The 24,549-nt window shown below is 41.4% G+C and overlaps 1 protein-coding gene across 2 annotated transcripts in view; it reads left to right on the forward strand.

Annotated features, from left to right (window-relative positions):
* The window catches only part of RASGRF2 (Ras protein specific guanine nucleotide releasing factor 2), a gene marked incomplete at both ends in the record, with an annotated part of 226,854 nt that overhangs the window by 195,044 nt on the left and 7,261 nt on the right, over positions 1 to 24,549 (forward strand). For both annotated transcript variants that reach the window (XM_082650502.1, XM_082650503.1), the window contains 5 exons: positions 2,615 to 2,727; positions 16,229 to 16,289; positions 16,605 to 16,708; positions 18,834 to 18,918; positions 21,669 to 21,866. In XM_082650502.1, the coding sequence (XP_082506628.1) occupies positions 2,615 to 2,727; positions 16,229 to 16,289; positions 16,605 to 16,708; positions 18,834 to 18,918; positions 21,669 to 21,866 (561 nt within the window). The remainder of the gene's footprint in view (positions 1 to 2,614; positions 2,728 to 16,228; positions 16,290 to 16,604; positions 16,709 to 18,833; positions 18,919 to 21,668; positions 21,867 to 24,549) is intronic.

The raw sequence follows: 24,549 nt of genomic DNA on the forward strand, positions 1-24,549 counted from the left end.
GGCTAGTCTTCCCAGAGCTCAGAATAATCAAATTACATTGTTTTCTTTAACAAGACCTTTCACAGAATTTGCCTTCCTGGAGTCTCAGAAGCATTCCTCCTGTTGAGCCCAGGTTGGGGCACAGTAGGTGCTTGGGGATGCTTGTTGATTAAACCACTAATTAGCCCCCAACAAGGTCCAAACACTGGCTTGATGTCCTTCACACTAATCCATTTATGATAATCAGATTATTTGCATCATTGAGAGACTCAACATAGCAACAGGATTCAGTCATCTCAATAATAAATATCAAATATCCATTAAGCAAAGACTCCTGGTGGCTGAGAAATCCTTTGGTAGTGCATGAAGATTGAAGTAGGTGAGATCATTAACTGTTTATAAACATCATTCCCATTACCTTTGAAACTGGGGGGTGGGGACAGACAAAGGAAAAGAGCAGCAGCAAGGTATTACTCTCTCCTCCTCGCATACATTTTTAAAGAAAAGCAATAGCCAAGAAGCTCTTGGACAATAAGTAGGTGAAATTTTAGGAAAACATATCAACTGAAGGTGTTGCCTGGGGCCCTAGTGGCTCGTGTTCTCGAAGAAATGGTACTGATTGTCAAACAGTGAAAGTGAAATATTGAGAAAAATGAATGACACTGTTCTCCACCATCCTGAGGCTCACAGATATTCAAGTTAAGTGAGACTTTTGCATTGTCTACAATTTGTGAAAGTATGGACTTTATGTTCCTAATTTACTAAATATAGTAAAAGTATGCTGTTTTCTTTTTATTGGATCCATTGCAATTAGCAATATTCTCTCTAATCATTTAAAAGAATTCAGAATGTCAGTGCTTCAAAATTACTTTTCCTAAAGTTAAAATGTACTTATAATGGGTAACTTTATATAAGAGGGAAAATAAACCCTCATGCCTGCATGTACAAAGATAGTCTGTCAGAGTCAGATCTTGAAAGCAAGTCATGGCGGCATTCAGTTCACCTCTGAATACCCGACAGTCCCAGGATGCTGCCAGTATGCTGTTGGTATTTTATGAGAATGCATGTAATAAAAGAACTACAACTTTACCTTTTTATTAACTTTTTGCTTTGAAAATTTTCAAATCAAGAGAAAATGTCAGAATTAAACAAAGTGCACGGATACACATCTGGAATCACTAATAGTTCACATGTTTACCACATGAGTGTTCCCCCTCCCTCTCCTTTTCTCTCTCACATTCTCTCTCTCCTCCCCTCAACCCAACAAAGAACAGGGACCTGCTCTGAAACAGCCCCAGCAAAATTATCAAATTCAGGACCATTTAACATGGATAGGATGCTCTCAACTAGTACATAGTTCTGACTCAGTTTTTGCTAGTTGTCCCAGTAATGCCCTGTGTAGCAGTTCCCCCTCGATCCCGGATCTAATCCAGGCTCACCTGTTGCATTTAGCTCTGGTCCCTTTGGTGTCCTTTAAACTGGACCAGTTTCTCAGTTTCTCTTTGATGACATTAACATTTTTGGAGTGTGCAGGCCAGTGCTTCCTCACAATGCAGGTGCGGGATTATGCATTTAGGGCAAAAATACTAAGTGATGATTCTTCACGGAACATTACCTTAGTGGGTCCATGATGTTGGTTTGCTCCATTACTGGTGGTGGCAACTCTGCTCACTTGGTTCAGGTGGCATCTGTCAGATTCTTCCTTTGTAAATAATAAATAATCTCTAATGGTAGCATTGTGGGAGGAGTACTCTGACACTATTAATTCTGTTTCTCCATAAATTTCAGCATCTATTCATGATCCTTACCTGATCCGTTATTACTGCTTTGGTCAAAAATGGTGATTTTCTAACTCTTATATTCCTTTGCATTTATTGGAAGTCCACTGTAAAGAATAGTTTTCTCTTCCACTCTCTTTATGTATTTCTCTATTTATGTATTTGTTTGTGGGCATCAGTAGTGACTTGCAGGTGGTTTTGATTCAGGTGCCTATTACTTGTTACTCTCATTAATCATTTTGGCGTTCATATGGTACCAACTTTGCTGGGTGGGTACCCTTTCAATCTCACTCCTGTGTTTGTTTGACACAGCCCCATTGGTGTGTATCATTTATTCTTTAGCATACCTGTACTGAAGTTCTTCATTCAAGTCACTGCCCAAATGACAGATTTTATTCTTGCAAAAATCTTTTCTTTAGCTATTGTTATGCCCCAGTTACTGATCTTACTCATGGACCAATGGGAAACCAGACAATTAAATCAGCCCTTATAGTACAGTAAGTTATGATAGGTTGTACCATAGGAACACCAAGGAAAAGCTCTTTGTCCCACTGGGTCAACTTAAGAAGGCTCCTGGGAGAAAGTATATCACCTCCTAGAGCTGAGAGATGAATAGAAATAAACCTGGGGGGAGGCAGTGTTCCAGGCTAAGGGGCACACATGTCTCTTTGAGGAATTCCTATCCCCCAGGGAGCCTAGCGGCAGGGCCCCATCCCAAACCAATTAAGTCAGAATCTCTGGAGGGGGAAGGGTCTAGGGCCCATACATTTTAATTTCCATAAATTTGTCACGAGGAATGGTGTCATGGAGCTAAACCCTTAAAACTAAAACTTAAAAAGATCCATTTCATTTTATAGGATTTCGAACTCAACAACGAACTAAAGATGAACGTCCTAAACTTGCTAGAAGAAGTTTTGCGAGACCCAGATCTTCTTCCCCAAGAACGGAAAGCCACAGCGAATATCCTGAGGTAAAGGCAATTGTAGGTGCCTATTAATCACACTGGTTGATTTGTGCTGTGTTCGTAGAAAATAAGATCCTGTCAAACCAGAAGGATGTATGTTAGACTCCTGAGGGGCAGCAGGGATTCTGTCCTCACTGGGAAAGCTGCCTCGGGAAGACTTCAGACTGGGTGACATAACTTGTGTGCAGTACAGTCGCTCCTGTTTGTGTGGGCAGGTGGTGGTTTACTGTAGAACCAAAAGCCTGAAGATCCTCTCGGGCAGGTCCAGCAGGCATTGCAGAGGTGTTTTTTTCTCATGTGGGTTCTAAGTGTCTATTACAAGTTCATGTTTATGAGCGGGGTTGTAGTGTTTCTGTGGGAGTCTCGTGCACCTGGCTTGTGGATGTGCCGTCATAGAGCAGCTATGCGTTTTCTTCAGCTTGTTTCACTGGTCCTGGACCAATTTTACCGTCAGCTTCTTAGGTGGAGATTTCCACATCAGGTAGGTTGTATAAATTGGGACCCCACACTTCAGTTTGACAAAGTCTTGTACTTCAGGTTTCCCACCAGAGGCTGCTTGTGTCTGTCATTACACCAAGCATCCAAGGAGGTAACAAACTTTCTTATAGCTTCTCGAACAGATGGGTGGATTTTTTCCAGTCCACTTTACATGAAGAGGGCAGCCATCCATGTCTCTGTATGGACATTTCAGTTACAGCTTTCCACCTCACTATATGTCTGTCCCTACACGGGGTGGAAAGCCCAGCCCCTATCTGCCAGGGCCTGGTACTCCTTCACCGTTCTGATTTCTACTTCCCTCTTCATTCGCAACCTCTGGAAAGACCCCTTCCTTTCTTCTATGCTCAATTCTATTGTTATTTCTTCGTTATCCACAATGTTTGTGTGTAGAGGGGAGTCCAATTTAGCTCAATCCACCATGCCTTTGGAGCCCCCTCCCTGATGCAGCAATGCAAGATTCTGGTCTGTAACATTTTAGCAATCGGACTACAAGTCATTCTTAGTCCCATTAGCTCAAGATCCCATAGCCAGATCCTTCTTTGGTCTGTGGGCTATTATGGGTTGAATTGTGTCCCCCTCAAAAGTATGTTGAGGTCCTAACCCTCAGTACCTGAGAATATGACCTTATGTGGAAATAGGGCTATTGCAGATGTACTTAGTTAAGATGAGGTCATACTGGAGGCAGGCAGGCACCTAATCCAATATGAGTGGTGTCCTTATAAGAAGATGCCCGTGGGAAGACAGGGGGAGACACAGAGAGAAGGCCATGTGAAGATGGAGCAGAGATTGGAGTGATGCAGCTGCAAGCCAAGGAATGCCAGGAATTGGCTGGCAAACCACCAAAAGCTGGGAAAAGGCAAGGAAGGATTCCTCTCCAGGTTTCAGAGAGAGCATGGCCCTGTGGACACCTTGACTTTGGACTTCAAGCCTCTAGAACTCTGAGACAATGAATTTCTATTGTTTCAAGCCACGTAGTTTGTTGTACTTGTTTAGGGCAACCCTAGGAAACTATTAAGAGCCTCTGTCACTTTTTCCATCCTATGAAACATCTAAGTGAGCTTAGGGGCTCAGTTACTATGTTTATTTTCAGATTTTAAAATTCGAAATACATCTTCAGATAAAGCCTGATATCGGTGGATGAGTGGTCATATCTGTGAGTGATTGCTGTTCCTCTTTTCTCCATGTGAACAGTTGATTATCCTCCTTGTATTTAAAACATTGATAATTAAAAGCTAGGTTCTGAAAGTGTGTGCCCCTAGGGACGTTTGACTAAATAGCTGGCAGGGAAATGGGAGTGGCGTGGGGCTCAGACTGGGAAAGACTGTCAGGATTGGCCAGTCTGAGGCCCTCATGTTGCCTGTCCCATCACAGCACCCATGCCAGATATCACCAATCAATCCTGAGCACTTTCTTCCTGCACCCGCAGGTGAGCTCAGAACTCAGCTGATGGCACTACTACTTCAGATGAAAATTACTTACCATCTCAGGTCTTTATTATTCATCAGGCTTAAGATGTACAAATTATTTTTGCTGATTAAGTGACCTGAGAATTAGAAGTGTAAGACTGATAAGGAATGGAAATTGTAGTAGATGATACAGCCTGGGAGTGTAACACCTAGCAGAGTCTGATTCTAACTTTTGCAGGATGTCACAGGTTTAAATCTTCGCTCAGCCACTAATAGCTGTCAAGTTTCTTAATCAATCTCAACCTCATTTTCCTCGTTTATAAAGTGGAGCTATCGATACCTTCCTCACTGGGTTGTTGTGAAAATCACATGATATAATATGTGTAAAGAGGCTAACACAATGCCTGAAACATAATTAGTACTCATATTACTGCTACAGGCATTGTTATTATTATTATTAGAAAGCACTGACAGTAGCTCTTGGGAAAAATAGTTTCTGCCATCAAGCCAATACAGCCCAAGTAAAACCAGGCTACATCTTTGTCAAACTCAACTTTCCTTAGGCTTCATTACCTTGTCTATAGAAAAGACATGATAATAACATGATAAAAAACATGATAAAAAGCTATAATGGATTATAATCTGGCAAAATATTGAATCACTATGCTATACTCCTGAAACTAACACAATATTGTAAATCAACTACACTTCAGTTACAAAAAACTAATTTAATATTGCACAACAATATTAAATAAACAAGTGAATGCAATTTAAAAATCATTCAAATATATACTTTAATCCGAGTCCAAACCACTGGACTAACAGAGAACCTCAGACCCCAGGGACTATTCATCGGAGTGAGGTCTCATGGAGGTCCTCATCTCAGCACCAAGACCCGGCTCTACCCAAGAGCCTACAAACTCCAGTGTTGGAAGCCTCAGGCCAAACAATCAGTAAGACAGGAACACAATCCAACTCATAAAAAAAAGAAAAAAAGAGACAGCAAAAAAATATGTCACAGATGAAGGAGCAAGGTAAATAAATGAAGAGGAAACAGGCAATCTACCTGAAAAAGAATTCAGAGTAATGATAGTAAAGTTGATCCAGAATTTCAGAATTAGAATGGAAGCACGGATTGAGAAAATGCAAGAAATGTTTAACAAAGATCTAGAAGAACTAAAGAACAAACAAACGGAGATGAACAACATAATAACTGAAATGAAAAACAGACTAGAAGGAATCAATAACAGAATAACTGAGGCAGAAGAACAAATAAGTGAGCTGGAAGACAAAATGGTGGAAATAACTGCCAAGGAGCAGGATAAAGAAAAAAGAATGAAAAGAATTGAAGACAATCTCAGAGACCTCTGGGACAACACTAAACACACCAACATTCAAATTATAGGGGTCCCAGAAGAAGAAGAGAAAAAAAAAAAGGGGTCTGAGAAGATACTTGAAGAGATTATAGTTGAAAACTTCCCTAACATGGGAAAGGAAATAGTCACCCAAGTCCAGGAGGCACAGAGAGTCCCATACAGGATAAACCCTAGGAATAACACACCAAGGCACATATTAATCAAACTAACAAAAATTAAATTCAAAGAAAAAATATTAAAAGCAGCAAGGGAAAAACAAAAAATAACATACAAAGGAATCCCCATAAGGTTATCAGCTGATTTTTCAGTGGAAACTCTGCAGGCCAGTAGGCAGTGGCAGGATATACTTAAAGTGATGAAACAAAAAAAGCTACAACCAAGATTACCCAGCAAGGATCTCATTCAGATTCAATGGAGAAGTCAAAAACTTTTCAGACAAGCAAAAACTAAGAGAATTCAGCACCACCAAACCAGCTTTACAACCAATGCTAAAGAAACTTCTCTAAACGGGAAACACAAGAGAAGAAAAAGACTCACAAAAACAAACCCAAAACAATTAAGAAAATGATAATGGGAACATACATATCGATAATAACCTTGCATGTGAATGGATTAAATGCCCCAACCAAAAGACACAAATGGCTGAATGGATACAGAAACAAGACCCACATATATGCTGTCTACAAGAGACCCACTTCAGACCTAGGGACACATACAGACTGAAAGTGAAGGGATGGAAAAAGAAATTCCATGCAAATGGAAATCAACAGAAAGCTGGAGTAGCAATACTTGTATCAGATAAAATAGACTTTAAAATAAAGACTGCTACAAGAGATAAGGAGGGACACTACATAATGATCAAAGGATCAATCCAAGAAGAAGATATAACAATTATAAATGTTTATGCACCCAACATAGGAGCATCTAAATACCTAAGGCAAATGCTAACAACCATGAAAGGAGAAATTGACAGTAACACAATCATAGTAGGAGACTTTAACACCCCACTTACACCAATGCACAGATCATCCAAACAGAAAATAGATAAGGAAACACAAACTTTAAATGACACAATAAAACAGATAGATATAATTGATATTTGTAGAACATTCCACCCCAAAGTGGCAGAATACACTTTCTTCTCAAGTGCCACAGAACATTCTCCAGGATAGATCACATCTTGGGACAAATCAACCTCAGTACACTTAAGAAAATTGAAATCATATCAAGTATATTTTCTGACCACAATGCTGTGGGATTGGAAATCAATTACAGGAAAAAAACCTGTAGAAAACACAAATACATGGAGGCTAAACAGTGTGCTACTAAATAACCAAGAGATCACTGAAGAAATCAAAGAAGAAATAAAAAAATACATAGAAACAAATGACAACAAAAACACAATGACCCAAAACCTATGAGATGCAGCAAAAGCAGTTCTAAGAGGGAAGTTTATAGCAATTCAATCTCACCTCAAGAAAAATCTCAAATAAACAATCTAACCCTACACTTAAAACAACTAGAGAAAGGAACAAAGAAAATCCAAAGTCAGTAGAAAGAAAGAAATCATAAAGATCAGAGCAGAAATAAATGAAATAGAAACAAAGAAAACAATAACAAAGATCAATAAAACTAAAAGCTGGTTCTTTGAGAAGATAAACAAAATTGATAAACCCTTAGCCAGACTCATCAAGAAAAAAAGGGAGAGGATGCAAATCAATAAGTTTGGAAATGAAAAAGGAGAAATCACAACTGACACTGCAGAAATACAAAGGTTTATAAGAGACAACTACAAACCAACTATATGCCAATAAAATGGACAACCATGAAGAAATGGACAAATTCTTGGATAGGCACAATTTTCCAAGACTGAACCAGGAAGAATTAGAAAATATAAACAGACCTATCTCAAGTAATAAAATTGAAACCATAATTAAAAATCTTCCAACAGGGCTTCCCTGGTGGCGCAGTGGTGGAGAGTCCGCCTGCTGATGCAGGGGACACGGGTTTGTGCCCCAGTCCGGGAAGATCCCACATGTTGTGGAGCGGCTAGGCCTGTGAGCCATGGCCACTGAGCCTGCGCGTCCGGAGCCTGTGCTCCGCAACGGGAGAGGCCACAACAATGAGAGGCCCGCATACCGCAAAAAAAAAAAAAAAAAAAATCTCCCAACAAACAGAAGTCCAGGACCAGATGGCTTCACAGGCAAATTCTATCAAACATTTAGAAAAGAGCTAACACCCATCCTTCTCAAACTCTTCCAAAAAATTGCAGAGGGAGAAACACTCCCAAATTCATTCTACGAAGCCACCATCACCCTGATACCAAAACCAGAAAAAGATATCACAAAAAAAGAAAATTATAGACTAGTATCACTGATGAACATAGATGCAAGAATCCTGAACAAAATACTAGCAAACAGAATCCAACAACACTAGCAAACAGAATCCAACAACACATTAAAAGGATCATACACCATGATCAAGTAGGATTTATCCCAGGGATGCAAGGATTCTTCAGTATATGCAAATCAATCAATGTGATACACCACATTAACAAATTAAGGAATAAAAACCATATGATCATCTCAGTAGATGCAGAAAAAGCTTCTGACAAAATTCAACACCGATTTATGATAAAAACTGCAGAAAATGGGCATAGAGGGAGCCTACCTCAACATAATAAAGGCCATATATGACAGACCCACAGCAAGCATCATACTCAATGGTGAAAAACTGAAAGCATTTCCTCTAAGGTCAGGAACAAGACAAGGATGTCCACTCTCGCCAGTCTTATTCAACATAGTTTTGGAAGTCCTAGCCGCAGCAATCAGAGAAGAAAAAGAAATAAAAGGAATACAAATCGGAAAAGAAGAAGTAAAACTGTCACTGTTTGCCAATGACATGATACTAGACATAGAAAATCCTAAAGATGCCACTCGAAAACTACTAGAACTAATCAATGAATTTGGTAAGGTTGCAGGATACAAAATTAATGCACAGAAATCTCTGGCATTCCTATACACCAACAATTAAAAATCAGAAAGAGAAATTAAGGAAACACTCTCATTTACCATTGCAACAAAAAGAATAAAATACCGGGCTTCCCTGGTGGCGCAGTGGCTGAGAGTCTGCCTGCCGATGCAGGGGATGTGGGTTCGTGCCCCAGTCCAGGAAGATCCTATATGGCACAGAGCGGCTGGACCCGTGAGCCATGGCCACAGCCTGCGCGTCCGGAGCCTGTGCTCCACAGCGGGAGAGGCCACAACAGTGAGAGGCCTGCGTAACGCAAAAAAAAAAAAAAAAAAAAGAATAAAATACCTAGGAATAAACAAGCCTAAGGAGTCAAAAGACTTGTACTCAGAAAACTATAAAACACTGATGAAAGAAGTCAAAGATTACATAAACAGATGGAGAAACATACCATGTTCTTGGATTGGAAGAATCAATATTGTGAAAATGACTATACTACCCAAAGCAATCTACAGATTCAATGCAATCCCTATCAAACTACCAATGGCATTCTTCACAGAATTAGAACAAAAAATCTTACAATTTGTATGGAAACACAAAAGACCGCGAATAGCCAAAGCAATCTTGAGAAAGAAAAACAGAGTTGGAGGAATCAGGCTCCCCGACTTCAAACTATACCACAAAGCTACAGTAATCAAGACAGCATGGTACTGGCACAAAAACATAAATATAGAATCAGTGGTACAGGATAGAATGCCCAGAGATAAACCCACTCACATGTGGGCACCTAATTTACAACAAAGGAGGCAAGACCATACAATGGAGAAAAGGCAGCCTCTTCAATAAGTAGTTCTGGGAAAACTGGACAGCTATATGTAAGAGAATGAAATTAGAATACTACCTAACACCATACACAAAACTAAACTCCATATCGATTAAAGACTTAAATGTAAGACCAGACACTATAAAACTTTTAGAGGAAAACAGAAAAAACACTCTTTGACATAAATCACAGCAAGATCTTTTTTGACCCACTTCCTAGAGTAACAGAAATAAAAACAAAAATAAACAAATGAGACTTAACTAAACTTAAAAGCTTTTGCACAGCAAAGGAAACCATAAACAAGACAAAAAGACAGCCCTCAGAATGGCAGAAAATATTTGCAAATGAAACAACAGACAAAGGATTAATCTCCAAAATATACAAACAGCTCATGGAGCTCAATATCAAAAAAGCAAACAATCCAGTTAATAAATGGACAGAAGACCTAAATAGACATTTCACCAAGGAAGACATACAGATGGGCAAGAGGCACATGAAAAGATGTTCAACATCACTAATTATTAGAGAAATGCGAATCAGAACTACAATGAGGTATCACCTCACACTGGTCAGAATGGACATTATCAAAAAAGCTAGAAACAATAAATGCTGGAAAGGGAGTGGTGAAAAGGGAACCCTCCTGCACTGTTGATGGGAATGTAAATTGATATAACCACTATGGAAAACAGTATGGAGCTTCCTTTAAAAACTAAAAATAGAACTACCATATGACCCAGGAATCCCACTACTGGGCATATACCCTGAGAAAACCATAATTCAAAAAGAGACATGTCCCACAATGTTCATTGCAGCTCTTATTTACAATAGCCAGGACATGGAAGCAACCTAAATATCCATTGACAGATGAATGAATAAAGAAGATGTGACACATATATACAATGGAATATTAATCAGCCATAAAAAGAAACAAAATTGAGTTATTTGTAGTGAGGTGGATGGACCTAGAGTCTGTCATACTGAGTGAAGTAAGTCACAAAGAGAAAAACAAATACCGTATGCTAACGCATATATATGGAATCTAAAAAAAAAAAAAAGGTTCTGATGAACCTAGTTGCAGAGTGAGAATAAAGAGGTAGACATAGAGAATAGACTTGAGGACATGGGGTGGGAGGGCGAAGCTGGGGCGAAGTGAGACTAGTGTCGACATATATACACTACCAAATGTAAAATAGTTGGCTGGTGGGAAGCAGCAGCATAGCACAGGGAGATCAGCTCGGTGCTTTGTGATGACCTAGAGGGATGGGATAGGGAGGGTGGGAGGGAGGCTCAAGAGGGAGGGGATATGGGGACATGTGTATGCATATGGCTGATTCACTTTGTTGTGCAACAGAAACTAACACGGTATTGTGAAGCAATTATACTCCAGTATTAAAATAGTAAAAAAAAAAAAATATATATATATATATATATACACACTTTAAATGGGTGGATTGTTTGGTATGTGAATTATATCTCAATAAAATTCTTACCAAAGAAACCCCCATAGTCATAACCCACTTACTGCTATATTGTAAAAGAAAAAAAAGAAATAAAAAACAAATCAAAAAGCAATTCCACTGGTGGGTGCCCCTTAGCTGCCCACACAGAATTCTAGTCCCTTGCAGAGTCTTCCAAGTATTCTGAAAGTCTCAAGAAATATGTGCTCAGGAATGAACCCAGTCATTTTCCTGCCTCAGCGTCTTTATTCAAGCTCACCACCCTGAGGCTACTTGAGGGAGAGACCTTTCAGTGCCAGCACGGCTTCTGTGGAGAATGCTGCCTGGCAGTCTTGTGAAGCCACCATTTCCTTATCAAAAAGCTGAGAAAGATGCCACCTGCCCTGTCCCTGTGCCACCTGGGTCTCAGAGCAGCCTCACTCAACCCAGAGTCTCTCTCTCGTGAAAACAGCTCTTTTCACATCTTACCTGGTTCCACCATAAGAATTCGAAAGCCACCTGCAGAGCCAAGCAGGGAATAGATGTTACACTATCCCACCTATTCTCCCATCTCTCACCATCTTTCTTCCCATGAAGCCAAAACAAAACCAAGGCTTTGTTTAGCCCTGAACATGTCAACTAAAGCTGACAGATACCGGTGGGGTCACCAGCCCACCAGCTGAGCAGACAGCCAGACCCTGAGTCACAGTTTGAATCAGCTGAGTCCCTGGGGCACTAACTTATCTTCCCAACAAGCCAGTGAATAGATTTGTGGAAAACAAAACAAAACAAACAAAAAATACCCCCTGGTACAAGAAGACAACTGATATTTGATTGAATTTCTCCAACCAAGTCATTCATTCCACTTGCACTATGTATGAGGGTCCCTATCCCAGCACATGAGATTGTGTTTATAGGAGGAATAAATCGTGTATTAGTTTTTAGGGGGGTTGATAACTTTACATATCCGATACTTATGTTTATATGTATGAAATGTGTGTTTTTAAAAATCATGTCAAAATGATTAGAAAGTAGAGTAGGAAGTAAGACCTAGACAGAACCATCAACTGAAGGAATGTTATCATTCATGAAATCTCTTCATGAAAAAAAAAGAAATCATGGGGTATATGAGAAAGAAACAGAAATAAAAAGGATTATTTAACAACCTGAAAATTATAAAGATTTTCCTGTTAGTTCATTTCTTAATTTGAAAACAAACAGGGAATTATTTTCAGCTGAAACCAAGAGAATTTAGTATTAAACATTTCCATGCATTCATGGACATCTGATTTTTTTTAAAAAAAAAGTACCAGAGCATATGTAGCAATGGGCTCCAGTAAGCCCAGCAGGAAGGAAAGTCATGCTTGAGAAAGCATGGGAAGGAAGAGGTGGTCTGGCAGGTCCCAGAAGAAACATGAGATTAAACCATTCACAAGGTGGGGAGGAGAAGAGTCTGAGGCAGGCCATGCCATGGGCCCAGGCCAGCCCGTCACAGTAGCAAGCAAGTGGCCCATTCGAGGACAGAGGCCAGTTGCTCTTGGCTCTGTTTTTAAGACTACATGATATCTACACTTGAAGGGGAAATTCTCTAGTTATAGAATTTGCATAATCCCGTTTCCTTTCAAGTTTTTAATCTGGTATTGCATTATAAGTGCATAAATAGTAAATTGATCATAATGAGTGATACATGTGGGGAAAACCCAGGATCCTGGAGTATTCATCAAACTCTAAGGTAGTCAGAAGACTAGAAGCAAATCCATCCTCTGTTGGAACTGGACCAGGGTTAGAGAGGCCTTCACATCTGAAGGGAACGTTTCTGAACACACCTCCCTTCGAATACAAGTTAGGATTGTGAGAGGTTAAAAAAAAAAAAAAAAATAGTCCCGATGTTAAAGATTTAGATGCATTCAAGTCATATAACCGTGAGATATAAACATGACACATATATTTAAACACATAATACATTAATGCAGTAAAGTGAAAGCTTTCTATGATGAATCATCCCCTCCTTACACAGTGTCACAGGGATTACTTTATGCTGAAGAAGTTTAATTAGCATAGGTATTTTGTGGCCCTGTTTGTGAATAAAAACCTCTGCTCAAGATTTTTATATTCCTAAAATACCACGACCCTCCAACGTTGTCTGACCAGCTGGCTTCTGAATCTATGCAGTATAGTGTTTTTTGTAGACAACTAACATGCCATAGAATGAAAAGAAACAATGATTGACCTCTTGGATGGTCAACTGGAGTGGGTTCAGTCATGAAAAGGGGACCCACAAACCTCACACAGCCCCAAGCAGCATTAGACTCCTTTTTTTTTGTAGAAGAAAAACTACTTTCTTCAAATTGCTTCATACAATAAACCAGGTATTCAAATGAACAGGCCAGGATAAATGTTTTGCTTGGTTTAATCGAATCAGTTGACCAGAATCAAAGGAAATCCAGGCGATTGTATCAAGCTAAGGTACTTGATACATCCAGCTGAGGTACTCACTGTGGATGTTTACATGTTACAGGTCAAGAATATTTGACATGTCGGTGTTTAGGCGTAGCATTTATTTCGTTCAGACCCATTAGAACTTTTACACCAAAATGACGTCTTGCCCCTACTCTTACTTGGAGTCAGGGGCCTACCTCTCTTACTAGGTGGATTTTGTTCACCTCCTTTCCTGGCTTGAAAAGGCCTTCAAAGATAATTAGTCATCAATTTAGTTTTTTACTTTCTAATCACTTTTAATTTTGGTGCGAAGTGTTTTTTTGACAGCTGGATCATCCTCATTTATTAAACACATCTCTATATTGTTCTGAGCTATTTCCTCGGGTCACATCTACCTTAAGAATTCGACTTGCCCTATGCATCTCTTCCTTTTACTTGGCTGTTCCCGAGTTATATCCTTTAGAATAAAACTGTAACTATAAGCATAAAAAAAAAAAGAAAAAAGAATTCGACTTGCCATCACTAATGAATTCATGGGTGGGCATCAAATTCTGGAGCTGGTTCCTTAATAATAATACTGAAAATCTTTTATATTTTACAGAATGTCACATGCCATTTTATGGCAGAGTGTACATTTCTATAGTTATTTTTAACCTTGTTGGGGGTCATGGATTCCCCAAAAGAATATGATGGAAGCAGTCTCCTCTCAGAAAAATGAACATATGAATATATGCAAACATTTGCATATCATTTTTAAAAGTTTGTGGACCTCTAGAGATTATTTAGTGATACTCTAGGATTAAGAACTTTTGTTCTAAGGGGACATTTTCGAAAGAGATAGCATTTCTTTTGATTTACAGGGCAGACTCTTTTGAAGAGAGAAATGTGAGGTAACTGAATGGGACCAGATGTATCTTGGAACATTAGCGTAAGATCGTTGAGGAGAGAAACATTTGATAGAAGCGAAATAACTTCTGGACCATTTCTTTCCAAGCTAAGAATATTGCCCAGCCTCATAAAAAGGATCTTTTCCACGGGTACACAGAGTTATAAGGCCACTGATCTCTCTCCAAGAACACAGGCTACCGTAGAAAGGATGACATGCGCTTTGGGAAAGAGTCACTTTTCCCCTGTGTCTAACCCTTAAGTGTGATGTAACAGTCTTTGGAGAAAGAGTTATGTTTACTTATTTTTTCCTCACCTTAATCTTCCCTTTAGCATATGGTGACTTTTTCTTCTCACAAATGATACGGCTAATTGCAGACAAGAGGATTGCCATTCCTGTGATCTAGAAGGATTCTGCTCCCGGGTAAACAGCCAAGAACTTTTGTTAGAGAGAAGGAAGATGGAGGAAAAGGAATTGACCTTTTCTGGTGTGTGTTCTATGCTGAACCTTTGAAGTAGTGCCTTTCATAAGCCTGCTCATGACAAGCAAGAGCAACAGGAAAGCAAACTGGACCGAACCCTGGGCCAGTTAGTCCATTTCTTTGAGCTTTTATTTCCTCATCTATAAAATGGAGATAATAATGCTTACTTTATAGGGATTTTTTATGATATAGGAGAGAGTGTGTGTCAGATGTTTAGCACATGCCTGGCATGTAATGAGCATACAATTACCCTCCTCAGTTGATTTTGTATTTTCGAGGGTGATAGTTTTGTTTTTATCAACTCAGAACACAATAGAACATCACATCATTGTTGCTTTTTAAAACTAGTGTCCTCCAGCAGACAGGCTACATGATTGGGCACTGTTTAAATATTTTAATACTTTTAATATGTGATTATGCCTTCATTTTAGGACACTTGAAGTGTTTGGTCCAGATGGCAAGTTATATAATCAGGTTAATTTTCCTGGACCCTGAACTTCTCTTGGACTTGAAAGTATCACTGTCACTCTGGAACCAGCACCCACCTTAACTTATGTATTCAGTTACTCATTTGTCACTGATCAAAAAATATATTTACTGAGAGCTGAATAACACCACATGTGGGGATACAGTACCAAATGTGTCTCAGGAAAGCCCATCTGGGAAGCAAAGGGGAAGAGTTCACCTGCTGGCTTTTTACCTGGTATTGTTTGAACTCTTGCTACCCAGGAACCCCCCTGAGCTTCTGGTCTACCTATGCCTGCATCTTCTGCCTCAGCATCAGCAGGGAGGGGCCAGGGTAGGGGCTGGAGGATTGTGGATTGGACACTTAGGCCTGTTAGAAACCCTGACTGATAGCAACGCAAGGCACCCAGATTCGTGGCATAGATCCGCTCAGTAACGCAAAGCACCACCTTACCCTCTGCTTCACTTTCACAGTGGGTGTTTTATTTACAACTTGTGTGTAACAGCTTGGCTCTGTGTTATAAGTCAGGTCTCTTGATGATCCTCCTCTGCCTTTAACATGTGTGTCCTCCTGTTTCCTTGACCCTCTGTCTTCAATTCACGTCTCCACAGCCTCGCAGACCGGAGCCCTCCAACTTCCACCCAGGGAAAACTGAACTGCATTTTGTCATTTCATTTCTGGGATGTCTATTTTCTTTTCATGGAGGGTATTTTGACTTTTTTTTAGGGCCCTTTCACAAGATGATCAAGATGACATCCACCTAAAACTGGAGGATATAATTCAACTGGTAAGTTCAGCCGTGGTCTTATCCTGCACAATTATATGTAAGACTCACCTCTCAAAGGCAAGCACTGTGCCCATAACTGATAACTGGGTTCTGGACTGTATATTCTGTCGCTGTAAACTGTGTGAGAAGAACCAGATTTGGCTTTGGGGTTTAGCAGTTGGTCCATGATGTTAATGCCGGCTGTTATTTCTGAACTTTCTGCCATTTTCTTCATAGCTGGAATCTAGGGTGGACTTTGTACTCCAAGCAGCTGCAGTGAGCTGGCAGGCACCTTGCTTCCGAGTGTGTTTCATTCCCTGCCCTCATCTCTTGCAGACAGACTGTCCGAAGGCCGAGTGCTTTGAGACCTTGTCGGCCATGGAGCTGGCTGAGCAGATCACCCTCCTGGACCACATCGTTTTCAGAAGCATTCCCTACGAGTGAGTGTGCCCTCACAGCAGCAGGGCTGCCTTACAGCTGACATTGTTCCTCAGCAGATGCGTATGCGCAGAGCTGTGGCTCTTAGTCTTATGTTGGTTTTGTCCCACTTGAATGTCTTTTGGTTCCACTATATGTTGGAAATATTTATATAGAAATATTGGGAACTCTCAAGATGGTCAGTCTTGTGTTTCTGTATGTGCTACAGTTACCATAGAAGGCGAAGTTCTCTGTCCTCTCACATCTTTGTGTTATAGAAACCGCAATACAGTATAACAGTGGTTCTCAAACTTCATGGTGCCTAAAATCATTTGGGAAACCTGTTCAAAATGTACATCCCTAGGTACCGCCCCCTGGCCACCCCTCCGGCAGAAATCCTGATTCCAGTAGGTTTGAGGCCCAGGAAACTACATTTTCAATGAGAATCCCAGATAATTCTGCGTGAGCTAAGACTATACTTTGAGAAACACTGATGTTGGGAAATTCTGTAAATTCTGCTGCAATTTTTCCCCGATGTCCATAAATCAGCAGGTGGTATTGCTGAGCATCGAGACTCCAGAACAGCGTAGACTCCCAAGACAGCGCTTTGCACAGAGCACACTTGGAGTGGGTATCTGCCGAGTGAACGCTGTCACGTAATGAGCATCCATGTCACTACTGCCTTTTAACTGTCTCGTGTGCAGAGTAAGGGAGGCTCTTTAAGCCCCCTCCTGCTGTCCTAATCAGCAGCTCTACAAACAAGGCCTTTGTGTGGACAAATAACAACTGTTGGCATAAGTCCCCTGTGAAATTATAACTAAATGAAAGGTATGGGAGGGGCTGGGTAAGAGGTATGACTGTGGTCCATGTTGTATGTAGAGAAGAGGACATCCAGGATGATGGAGGCTCAGGCATAGCCGTGTTGGTGGTCAGAGCTACAATAGAAGGGGCAGGGCCAGAAGATGCTCCTGCAGACTTTTCTTTTATGCATTTTATCTTATTTCCCACTTTCAGCAATTGTAGGCCCATCCATGAACATGGGGAAAAAAGGAACGTGGCCCCTTGGCCGTACAAATGAACCCACTGACTATTTGATGACTTGAGTTAGGAGTGCAGTGCCTCTTCCCCCCACCTCCTGACTATCCTCCAGTGCAGTGAGGATTCAGGAGGGAGGGGAGCATGACCAGTATGGAAGAGGAGAAACAGCAAAGGCTGAATCTTTGTGGTTGCCCTTGGTGTGGTCTCTTCCTGGGACCCTTCTCACCTCTCCTCCTCTCTGCTGCTGTGAACATGTACCAATTTTCATCCGTGGAAAAAGCACATCTTTATGTCCAACAGCCTTGCAGGATGGGAACAGTACCACCCACGTCAAGGGACTCAGTCAACATTGGTGGATTAAGAATGTGTCAGAGTAATTTCATTTTAATTTTGCTAATGCCTTGACAAAATAATTCCTGTATGCTCCAGCTTGATTGTCCCTCGCTTGCTGTGATCCAGTGACCCACTCATGAGTGAAATGAAGGAGCAGGGATGTTACTCAGAAGACAGACCTTCATCCAGGCTGAGCTCCCACCACCGTAACTGCCTTCCTCACACGAACGGGCTGCAAAGTGCTAACACCAGCATTTGTTCATTTGGCCCTTACCACGTGTACTGTTCCGGGCTCTGGGGCGAACAAAGGAAAGTCCCTGCCCATGGAACTGACATTCTCCTGGAGACTGTCAGAGCAAAGTGGAGGAAAACATGCTGTTCTTGATTAACATTTTTGGTAGTGATGGATTTTTCAAGCCTTCTGCTAAGGCTTAAGATTTTTTCAAGGTGATCCAGGGAAAATGGTCTTGGTTTCTGAGTTAGCACTTAAGCTCTTTATTCCTCTTGTCATTGTTTTCCAATTTCAGAGAAGCCTTTATAATGATCCTAATAGGGACCCGGTTCCAAACATTTATAAGAGAAAGCTGAAACTGAAGAATCTTTTTCTTTTTGGCATCAAGTGGTGAAATGGTAGAATTGAGCTAAAATTCATTTGAGATGGAGCAGCAGGGTTGGGCAATGTCAAGTTTAATGTATATAATATTCATAATAATTATTCAGGATCATGGGCACCCTTAAAACACTTAATTGATTTTGTGTTTTGTTTTGAATTTTCAGAGAATTTCTTGGGCAGGGGTGGATGAAGCTGGATAAAAATGAAAGAACACCTTACATTATGAAAACCAGCCAACACTTCAATGATGTGAGTAACCATAAAAATAAAACCTTGGGTGGGAGTGTTATAGGAAGATGAGTATCAGGGTCTTGAGATGCCTTCTCTAAATTAAAAGAAGTCTTCCACCCACTTTTTAAACAAAACTGATGGAATGTTAAAAAAAAAAAAAGCTTAAATATCCTCTAAGAGTTCACAGTGATGTGATTACTTCCAGTTACCTTCCAGTTCACATTTGATGGTACACAAGTCTGGTAAGTGCTCAGTGATGCATAGGTAGCTGCTATTATTTTTATCATGATCATGATTACTTCATGGTCATAGGTTGACTGGTTCTAACAGCACTGTGTCACTGGCCCCTGGTGGTACTGGTGATGGTAAGGCTGGGTTGCTACAGCTCCTCCTCATTATTACTGAACATTCAGTCCCAGTACATTCCAGGGTGGGAAGGAACCTCTCTGAGCGTAATTACAGTGATGCTGAGACTGCGTGCAGAGGTAACCAGCTGTCGGTCCATCTCCCCCTCTGCTCTTCTGCAGCAGTTTAGATGGAGTTGCTTTTATACCCTCCTCCTCCCTATTGGTGCTGTCCTACTGGTCTTAGTCCTGTGGAAGAGCCACAGATGTTGGAATGTCTTCAGGCCTATCCCGGCAAAGGGAAGGCTCCCTTTTCAATTCTACTAAAGTACGGTAAAAAGAGTAATGATGATGTTTAAAAAAAAAAAAAAAAAGACTACCAGGAAACCTGTAGGTAAATTAATGTCATCCAGAATCAAAATACAAAACAACAGTGCAAATTCCCAAGACAGTGCTTTGCTGAGGGTACATGTGGAATAGGTGTTATTACATAACAAGCATCAAATGTCACTGCTTCCTAAAGGACAGGACACATGACCTGTCTGGGCCACTCTTTGAGAAGCAGAGCCCCTTCTGTGCACAATAAACCTATTTTTTTTTTCTTTTTTGCCTGTGCTGTACATACACTTGGGATGAAATGGACACTCAAATCAGAGGTTCAGTCCCAGGCTCCATACCCACATGTCTCTACTTGGGTGGCCACTTGCACTGTGTCCAGATGGCAAATGGAACTCATCATCAGAGTTCCTCCCAGACCCACCAAGCCTGCTTCTTCATCTTATTCTCTGTTCTTGGTCTTGGGTAATGGCCCCATCAGCCACTCACTCAACCAAGCACGGAATCTAGAGGTCATCTTCGACCCCTTCTTCTCCTTTCTCCACCTCGCTCACCCCTCAACACGTTAGTGAACCCTAAATCTACACATCTCAGACTCTTCTTTTCCCCTCCCTTCCCACTGCCATAATCTTGATTTGGCCTTTCATTCTTTTCTCCGGGAGCTCCTAACTCACTATCTCCCCACCCCCATCTCACTGACACCCAACCCTTTCTTCACACAGTGGCACGGAAATAACTTCTCTCGGAGGCCCATCTAATTATATCTCTTTGATGAAATTTTGTCAGTGGCTTCCTCTCACTTTCACAATACGGCCCCAGCCACTCAGCCTGGCCTACAGGAGCCCTGCCTCCTGTCATCCTTGTCTCTCACCAACCCCCGTGCTCCTCAGACAGATGCCAGATCCTCCATGCCACCACGCCTTCCCCCTCTGTCCCTTTGCAGACACTCCTCTACTTTGATGGGAAGCAGTAGCTAGCTTCTCCTCACGCTTCAGGGTTCAGTGCAGGCACAATCTCTCTCCTCTGTACTAGGCCACCTGCCCCATGCTGCCTCTATTTCTCAAGCTCCACCGCCCCCCCCCCAGCCCTAGCTTTGCATTTCGCTTTGTGGTACTTACTTGTTTCTGTCTGCCTCTCCTCACCTTCCCACCCAACCAGGCTCAGTGCCTTAAGGTCAGGGAGACTGATTTATTTATTTTTCCTGTTCCCACAACCTAAAAGAACGGTCCTTACTAGGTGCTCAGTACAAAATAATTTCTCTAATAAATATGCACAATGATAGTTCTGAGGCCCTGTGAGATTTAAAATACCTATGGAATTATCAAAGAATTGGTGTACTCATCAGATTTAGTATATGGATATAAGATTATGGACCCCAGATTCCCTTTATTAGTAATCAATCCTGTTCTAGTCTTTTCCTTTCCATATTCTAAGTGTTGAGCTTCTTAAGTTGCCTCTTTTTCTCTTGGCTTTAACTAATAGAATTACAGTGCTTAGCCTTGAAACTATAGGTCCCTTTAACTGCTGGTGGAAAAAAAATTCAGCAAGATAAGATGAAAATGTTCTCTCTTGTGCACCTAAGTGTTTCTGGTTTGAGAGTTGGTAGGTTAGAGTTTGATTTGATTGGGAGGAAATGTGTTTTCTTTGTGATAACTGAGGCTTCCTAGAGTGAATATCCCCACACCGTTGGGACCCAAGGAACATTGGGAGAGGCCCCAAGAAGTGAAACCCCTGATCTGCAAAGGTTGCCATTCCTCAGGGGTTAGCTCGTTCTCTGCCATTCTCTCCATAATTATTGGAAATGACTCCTCCATCAAAATTACTGATTAGCAAAACCACCCCTTCCCCCAACAAGCTGATCCCAAAGAACCCCTCTCTTCACTCAGGATGAGCAGGTGTTCATTCGTGTGTTGTTATTGTTACCATTACAGACTTTAGTTTCTTCAGAAGGTTGATATCTAAATGGACCATGATCTCGCATCCCTTGACACCTGCTTTGCTGACATTTCTGTAGGTAATTCAGGTATCGTGCCTGCATGAATTGCTCTGGCTCTTAGCTGCCCTCTCTTGGCTTTTCCATTGTCTCAGATGAGTAACCTGGTGGCCTCCCAGATCATGAATTATGCGGATGTCAGCTCCCGAGCCAACGCAATTGAGAAGTGGGTGGCCGTGGCGGACATCTGCCGGTGCCTGCACAACTACAACGGCGTGCTGGAGATCACCTCAGCCTTAAACAGAAGTGCTATCTACCGGCTGAAGAAAACCTGGGCCAAGGTGTCCAAGCAGGTGAGCATCAGCGGACGACACCTCCCGCTGCCGCGAGGAGGAGAGACTGGGAGACCAGAGCCAGGATAAATATTACTGATTAGGAAATAATTAGCTGAAATGTGCAGCTCCGTTGCCAAAGAAAGGTGCCAACATGGGTAATTACTGTGTTCTTACCACTTAATTGATTCTGCTCATATGTGTTTCTAAATGGTTAATTTAGAAAAGAAAATACAAACCAAAACACTCATTATAACATATCTGGGGACAACTTCAGACAATGTGGTTGACAGTCAGGAGGTGTTCCCTGAATCATTTAGGGAGGGCACATTGATTCCAAGTGAGCACAGTGATGTCCGTGGATCCATTCTTTCTCCCTCAAAGTAAAGGTACAACTGCCTTAGGGCCAAAGACCAGGGATAGAGGGCCTCCATGGTCACCTCTTCTTTGTCATTCAGGTAGTCAAGTTTTGGCATAATGACTTGAATGTGAAGAAATATAACTTCTTAATTTTCTTTTAATTGGACTTAGCTTGTTCACGCTTATTTTTTCCTTCAGATAATTTCAGGATTCAAGTGACATCACCGTTTCCCCCCTGCTCTTCCCCCTGAGTGTCAGTGGGTGTTAGGGAGGGCTTTTCCGGGCTTGTGGAAGGCTGTGTGCACCCACTGGCCTCCTGCTGTAGTCTTTGGCAGTTTAGTCATTGGGTACAAGCCGCTGTGAGTTGCCTGTGCCTGGTGTTCAAATGGTCAACCTACCCTGCCAGGAACATGGCATGGTTATTGCACGCAGGGAGCCTGGCTGACCTCACCTCCCATTCATCTCTCACTTGCTCTGCTGATTCTCTGAGATGGGGTGTGTATTACCTCTACTACAGGCTGTGGTGCCCCTTGCTGATCCCTAGTGGGCAGGCTAATTCTTCATTACTAGATAACTCACTTGACCCTCTCAAAGGGTGTTGGGGGAACTTTCTAGGCTCCTCCATGTCCCATGGGCGCCAGAGGCTAGAAGTGTTTATGCCAGGCCCTCTCTGCATATCCTTCTTCCACAGACCACTGTGCCTGCCTTGTTGTGACCACCCAAAGTTGGTGAAGGGTGTCTTCAGGGCGCCCACCTCAGGGGTTTCAGGCAGGAAGAATAGCATATATTCTGCTGACATTTCCTCAAAGCTGTCTGGTTTCTGTTGCCCCCTCTGAGGGTTTAAGCCCCTCTCAGAGACATTGCTTCTTACTCTATTCTATTTTCTTTGCTCTCTCCGAGCCTTTTAAATTCCTCCCTATGTAGCAAGAAACCAAGCCTAAGTCATATCTTTTATCCCCTCCCCCCATTCCTTAGTAAAAATGGAATGCTCTAAGAATCCCAAGTTTGGCCTCTAGAAATGGCAAATTCTTCTGTGAATAAAGCCTGGACCTTGCAAATAAAAGCCACAGCTTTTATAAAAACTGTTTTTAAAAAACTTTTAATCTTGAGATCACTGTAGGTCCATATGCAATTATAAGAAATAATAGAAATCCCTTCCACCCTATACCCAGTGTCCCCCAGTGGTAACATCTCACATAACTACAGACAATATCACAACCACAAAATTAACCATTGGTACCATCCACCAATCTTATACAGACTTCATTACCTTTACATGTATTCATTTGTGTGTGTGCATGTGTGTGTGTGTGTGTGTGTGTGTGTGTGTGTGTGTGTGTGTTTAGTGTGCCTTTATTACAGGAATAGATGCATGTAATCACCACCAGAGTGAAGATACAGAACAGTTCTATCACTAAGATCCCTCCTGCCACCCTTTTATAGCCCCAGCCACCTTCCCCCCTCTCCCTCCCTAACTCCTGGCAACGACAGATCTGTTTTCCATCTCTGTGATTTTGTCATTTCAAGAATGTTGTATAAATAGAATCATGCAGTATATGACATTTTGAGATTGCCTTTTTTAAAACTCAGAATAATTCCTTTGAAATCCATTCAAGTTGTTACATGTATCAATTCTTAGTTCCTTCTTATTGCTGAACAGTACTTCCTGGTATAGATATGACATTTCATTTAACCATTCACCCCTTGAAGGACATCTGGGTGTTTTCAGTTTCAGCTATTACAAATAAAGCTGCTATGAACATTCATGAATATGTTTTATGTGACTATAAGTTTTCATTTCTCTGGGATAAATGCCTAAGAGTGCGATTGCTGGGTCATATGGTAATTGTGTGTTTAGTTTTATAAGAAACTTCCACTCTTTTCTAGAGAGGCTGTACCGTTTTACATTCCTATCAGGAGTGTATGAGTAAACCAGTTTCTCCACATTCTTTTTTTTTAGATATAAATTTATTTATTTATGGCTGCATTGGGTCTTCGCTGCTGTGCGCGGGTTCTCATTGCAGTGGCTTCTCTTGTTGCAGAGCATGGGCTCTAGGCGTGCGGGCTTCAGTAACTGTGGCTCGAAGGCTCTAGGGCACAGGCTCAGTAGTTGTGGCTCACGGGCTTAGTTGCTCCATGGCATGTGGGATCTTCCCGGACCAGAGCTCGAACCCGTATCTCCTGCATTGGCAGGCGTATTCTTAACCACTGCATCACCAGGGAAGCCCTCTCCACATTCTTGTCAGCATTTGGTGTTATCACTATTTTTAATTTTAGCCATTTTGAAATCTCACCATTGTTTTAATTTCCACTTGCTAATGGCTAATAATGTTAAACATCTTTT

The sequence above is a fragment of the Grampus griseus genome (genome assembly GCF_964374135.1).
Source record: "Grampus griseus genome assembly, chromosome: 3".
In the NCBI taxonomy this organism is placed as follows: Eukaryota; Metazoa; Chordata; class Mammalia; order Artiodactyla; family Delphinidae; genus Grampus; species Grampus griseus.